Source organism: Ylistrum balloti, unplaced genomic scaffold, assembly GCF_031769215.1.
Source record: "Ylistrum balloti isolate Yb309-2 unplaced genomic scaffold, AGI_CSIRO_Ybal_v1 Utg370840, whole genome shotgun sequence".
In the NCBI taxonomy this organism is placed as follows: domain Eukaryota; kingdom Metazoa; phylum Mollusca; class Bivalvia; order Pectinida; family Pectinidae; genus Ylistrum; species Ylistrum balloti.
In genome coordinates this window covers 477,774-483,773 of record NW_026782484.1, presented here as the reverse complement: position 1 = coordinate 483,773, position 6,000 = coordinate 477,774, and the positions used below count along the sequence as shown (strand labels likewise).

General features: G+C 32.5%; 1 protein-coding gene across 1 annotated transcript in view; it reads right to left on the bottom strand.

The window, feature by feature from the left end:
* Positions 1-3,067: 3,067 nt before the first annotated feature.
* Positions 3,068-6,000, bottom strand: part of LOC132558972 (sodium/potassium/calcium exchanger 4-like) — a 55,973-nt gene continuing 53,040 nt past the window's right edge. Inside the window, exons 14-17 of the mRNA XM_060223599.1 lie at positions 5,874-5,988; positions 4,691-4,803; positions 3,885-3,950; positions 3,068-3,211 (exon numbers count right to left, since the gene is read on the bottom strand). Coding sequence (XP_060079582.1) covers positions 3,068-3,211; positions 3,885-3,950; positions 4,691-4,803; positions 5,874-5,988 — 438 coding nt within the window. The remainder of the gene's footprint in view (positions 3,212-3,884; positions 3,951-4,690; positions 4,804-5,873; positions 5,989-6,000) is intronic.

Sequence of the window (6,000 nt, the reverse complement as noted above, 5' to 3'; positions counted from 1 at the left end):
TGAAGAGACCGGGTTCAGACTGACTTTTGATAAAAGGTCTAGTTGACATGTTTGAGATTGCAGTTCTTTTTCAGACATGGAGGAACCAAACTGGGATAACTTTATCAACAAATACAGAAGTATTCGTAATGATTTGATGCCTGAATATTACTTTTTACTATTGCATCAGACGTTCGCAAACAAAACATAAATAACAACGCATTACGATCTTGTGTTGATGTTATATCATTTAATGTACTTTTCTACTTTCATTTGGAATCTTTGTATAACAACCAGCAAAATCATATCTACCTACTTAAGATATCCAGCAACTGGTATCTATAAAATACTTGTGGACTGTAACAGTGAGAAAGAACAGGAAAGAGAAGAGAATACTGACAAATGACCTAACCCTATCTACATACATGTAGTGTATTTATAACATAGTGACAAGGTTTCTACAGTACAACAGTGTACTCAAAAAAAAGCCCCGAAAGGACATCGTTAACATCCAACAACTGTTTCTTTCTGATTACTGATAAAATTGATGGTGATTATGATTGGTGCGTTTCTACCTTTACCAAAATCCAGAATCTGTTGTGGATTGTGAAGACAATATAAAGATATTTTTAAATCAGTTTTGATGATATGTTCTTACATTTACCTAAAACTTTTCCCCAGGATTAAGATTGAAGAATTAAGCAATCTCCGCTAGAATGGATACGTAACTGTTTGGTATTTTAAGTAACTTTCGAAATAAAGCTCATGATCCTCGACGAATGTTATCATTGAGTATCAACAAAACTAATGTCTACAGGATTGGAAAAGGAGATATATGAGACTGCGAGTAATTATCACCGCAATACATGCCCATGTAGCCGGACATAGAACTTAGGAGGACATTGTATGTTTGAGCCGAATACAGAACATTGTAAGTTCACCAATCTCTCCATAACAGTGAAAAATCACAAGTGTTTGTCCAGACTGGACAGAGCTGGCGGCGTGCTATACATTTGTGACAGCTCTACCAGTGTGTGACCATTGCTACTATATATTTCATGCTTAGCTCTGAATATATACACTAAAATTGTTATAAGCCTCCTTCTTATTAATATTTGATATTAACACACACATATATGTATAAACAAAAATCAGATAATGATGTCAGTCGTATTAAGCCAATGCTATATAACATTCCTGCATGGTAAACACATTCTAATTGTTTACACATTCTAATTGTATTTTTAGTCTTGTCTTTTGGTAAACTACTACCAAAACACAAAGAGAATGATCAATTCTTTATTCAACGTTAGTCTATTATGATAACTCTCCAGCAATATTAAACGAGTCTAAACCGGCAACAGAAAATTATGATTTAATTAACTAAATAAACTCATGTTGTTATCACAAACCTAAACAGTTTTGTTTTCAAACACTAAAAATGATACAGACTTAAATAAGTTATTGTTAAATAATCTGTTTTTAAATAACCAATGGCCTACAAAGACATTATTGTGTTAACGTTGATTAAACGATGGTCAATATATAAATTTCATTTACAACTCATTTACAAGTTTTAATTATCAATGGCCTATTGTCAAAGCCTTTAATTATTTTGTGTTAATGGAACAGTGTTCTATATAACAGCAGACTGATGTTAATTGATTTACTTACATATGTAATACATATGATAATCCACAATTAGTCTTTATAGAAACAAAAATAAATCGATTAATTACTTGTTTACATTAAACATAAACTAGTGTTTAATACAACTATTTAATATCATATACCTAAAACAAACATACATTCACTACAACAAATTAACACTGCTTTCTTGGAAGGACATACAGGTTGGTGTTTGTTTAATACTTGGTTTTTATAATGATTTTTATTTGACAAGAAATTTGGTATATTGCGTATGGTAATAACACATTGCAAGTAACGCATATCACATTACACATGATATTAACCTGTCACGTTATAGCTCGTATAAATCTTCCATACTGCATAACATATGATATACATTTGTTATATCTGGTTTATATTTACCATACAACATAGCATATGATATTTACTTGTTATATCTGGTATATATTTACCATATTGCATACTTTAGTAACCTGTTCACCTGATCTATGTATTAAACACATGGTACGTATACAACAAAATGCATGCACCAGTTATTGATAGTTACTTCTATCAGTAATACATTCTTACAATCTATGGAATGTTTACCTGATGAATTTTGAGTGTTTGACATATCGGTCAAGGCAGATCCATGTAAACATATTTTATCATCATTAAAATAAAGAGAAGAAGTAAAAGTTCGATTGCAGAATTATGAGATAATTATGTTTTATAAGGACTGTTCAACCTTACAGACAAATTATTACGTAGCTTAACATGAAGTTCAAATTATAATATATTAATGACGGAGAGATACACTTGAATTCAATCTGGTCTAAGGGAGATCAATACGTATGTAAAGTCACAAATTATAGACGTTTTATAGAGACAAACATGTAACTACATAACATGTGCACTGATAATTGTAAAGATCCAACGGAGGAAAGGTGAACAGATGATGAACACAAAATTCTCCTATTTCTGAGGAGACGAATAGATACAGCCAACATGCTAAAAATTGTTACCTTTACGATAAATGTTTGTGTAGATAGGAGTTATTGAATATTAATCCTTTTATTAATCTGAGTTAAAACATGAAATATAATCGATAATTGGATGAATAAATAAATATACCATGAAAATGAGTAACACTGTTAAGTGACACACATGAAAACCCGACACAATTTTACAGGAATGAATAAAGAAGAGTTGAGCATTGGCATCAGAACCAGTAGGCTAATTTGCTTTAGTTTATAAATGTATCTAGTGTCAGAGAAAGCATCCGTTTCACAAGAAACCTGTCAAAAATCCTTCCCCACAGACGATTTGCCAAAATAGACATTCCGATCATCCACGCATTCTTATTTTATAACGTAACTGCAACATCTGTTGATATGATCCCAATCAAGACTGTTTACTTCCGGTTACTATGGAAACTGCGTCAATCCCTACCATTGCATCATACGCACATTGGAGGATTGACGAACCCGAACACATTACACTCTATCATAACAGAGAATAATAAATATATAGCATATACGAAAAGGCATATCATTCCTACGAAGCGGTTCAACCTCCAGCCTGTGTACTTGAGCACTCCAATCTACAAAACATAAGCAAAAATCTATTAGTGCAGTATTCGCTTGGCCGCTTGTTTCTGAGGAAAATGCATTGGTTTTGTTTATAGCTCAAAATTACACATATAAATTATTTTTCACTGTGAACAAGTGTTATCAAACAATGTTTCTATATATGGTGTTCACCGTGAACAGGAGTTATCAAACATGTTTTGTTTATAGTGGACAGGATTATCACACACTGACTGACCACAAATGTTCACTGTGAACAAGTGTTATCAAACACCGATTCAACGGTGTTCACCGTGAACAGGAGTTATCAAACACCGATTCAACGGTGTTCACCGTGAACAGGAGTTATCAAACACCGATTCAACGGTGTTCACCGTGAACAGGAGTTATCAAACACCGATTCAACGGTGTTCACTGTGAACAGGAGTAATCACACATTGTTGTTATAACCGTAAGAAATAAAAAATAAAATCTACTTGCTGTTGCTATAACCGTAAGAAATAAAAGTAATATATACTTGCTGTTGCTATAACCGTAAGAAATAAAAAATAAAATATACTTGCTGTTGCTATAACCGTAAGAAATAAAAAATAATATATACTTGCTGTTGCTATAACCGTAAGAAATAAAAAATTTATATGCTTACTGTTGCTATAACCGTAAGAAATAAAAGTAATATATACTTACTGTTGCTATAACCGTAAGAAATAAAAGTAATATGGAGTAAAGCATCCCATTACTATTTATATGAACCTGAAATAATGGAAAGACATTTTGTCACAATATATCGTAATGTAACTTTGTACAACATGTTTGGTACTATATGTATTCCTTGTAATGTAGACCCTATATAGATTTGTGCAAAAGACACAGTGATCGATGACAAAATCTAGATTGAACGTGCACTTGCCCCATTATTAAATGTTATTTTATAAAAAAAAATATCGTATGATTTAATTAGGTGTAGTAGGGCCATATAATGAAGTCGACAGCAGGACTTGTCAGTGATGTTTATGTATAAAATCGTGAACCATGCTTATTTCATATAAATTCTTGCACTTGACCTTATATTAAAAAAGTGTGTATTACACATCTGACTATGTCACATATCATTTTTCCTCTGAATGAAATCCAAATATTCAAATCTATTAACCCAGGTGTCATTGTGATATGCATTGATTTGAATATATATACATACACAAGGTCTATAGCGTCATCAATCGGAAGAATTTAAAGCATCAATGCAATTAATAGAAGGCATCGTTCTGATTGGACAAAATTCAAAAATATACCACCGGAAACGTTATATTAACTACAATTATTTTTTTTTATTTAAAACTATTTTCTGATACTTCCTGGGCAAATATGTAGTAAAACAAATATAATACTATTGCTGTTGAACAAATTGGATATCTCTGTTGATACAATGTAAATTATTAATTTACCATAAGATACCAGTGACACTTAGTAAACATAAATCACGTTTGACCTACCGTAGATCCAGCATACGCTACTCCCGTCTTTAGAAACCATGGCAAGGAAAGACCAAGCAGGATATCGAATACATTACTCCCTAGCAGGTTAGAGACTGCCATATCTCCAAGGCCTGAGGACAAGATGTTACCATCAACAATATCCTACACAACCAGCCATGGAGCCATTATCCAATATGACAACAATAGCGTCTTTTTTCTGACAAGTATTACAAGTATCACATATCACTCAATCAGATTAACAGACATGTATATTTCATCAAAATAACTTGAAATAAAACATGTAATAAGATTGAAGAACTTTTAATAGCTCGTAAGGTGACATTCAGCAAAAGATTTAACCTCATCTGATAAGGAATAAGAATCAAGGAAGTTCCTTTACCATTAAGATAACTTCAAATAGTAGGAAAGACATTTTATATTGAAGCATGTTCACTCTTCTTTAGATATATCAATGTGATTAGGGAGAATACAAAAATTGCTTAAATACAACACGTCGTTAGCAACTGATAGTATAGGAATTTTCAAAAGCCAAAAGAGTACGTACTTACTCATATACCCCATCTCTCATCAATAAAGTATAGATAAAAAACCGATATTGTGAACCACTAAGCTGTATGCAAAGTTTGATGATTTCGATTTCCCCATCGTAAATTTTCCATTTCTAGATAGCACTCTGCTTTCAAAACATATGATGTTATATGTTAAATCGATATTAGAGAGCATGGTCCTTACTTCCCGATTTTCTTGCGTGATGGCAACAACTGACAGATAAGTTTGATGAAGATTATAGGGAAGGTTGCCTGTCTTTTTAATTATCTCACTTTGAAATATTGTATTTCCTTGTTCGATGTGAAAATTGACATGTTAGATGCTAATTAGTGTATCTGTTGGTTCCGTTGTTAACAACCTACATTGTTTACATATGGGAAAGTGAAATTACTTTGATTGATAAAGGTTTAAATGGTAGATTTCGTCAATGAATCAGAAGGTGCTGACCCTTCCAAAACACAAGGTCTTATTATCTTTGTACTTATCAAGAGTTCAGGTAAACATTTTCGTTGTTGATGGATTGCCCTAGTTCATAGAATTTCAGTTCGAATCAAGGTATTTTATTTGTTGTATTTAGCAGCACGTAATGAATCGCAAAAAATGATTTCTTTGTCAGCTTGGAATAACAAACCTTGTTTGGCGACGAATACGCTAGCCATGGCATCAGGGATACTTGTACCAGCCGCCAAGAATGTGATTCCCATTACACTGTCGGGGATACTCAAGGTATACCCAATAATAGTTACCTGTAATCAGAT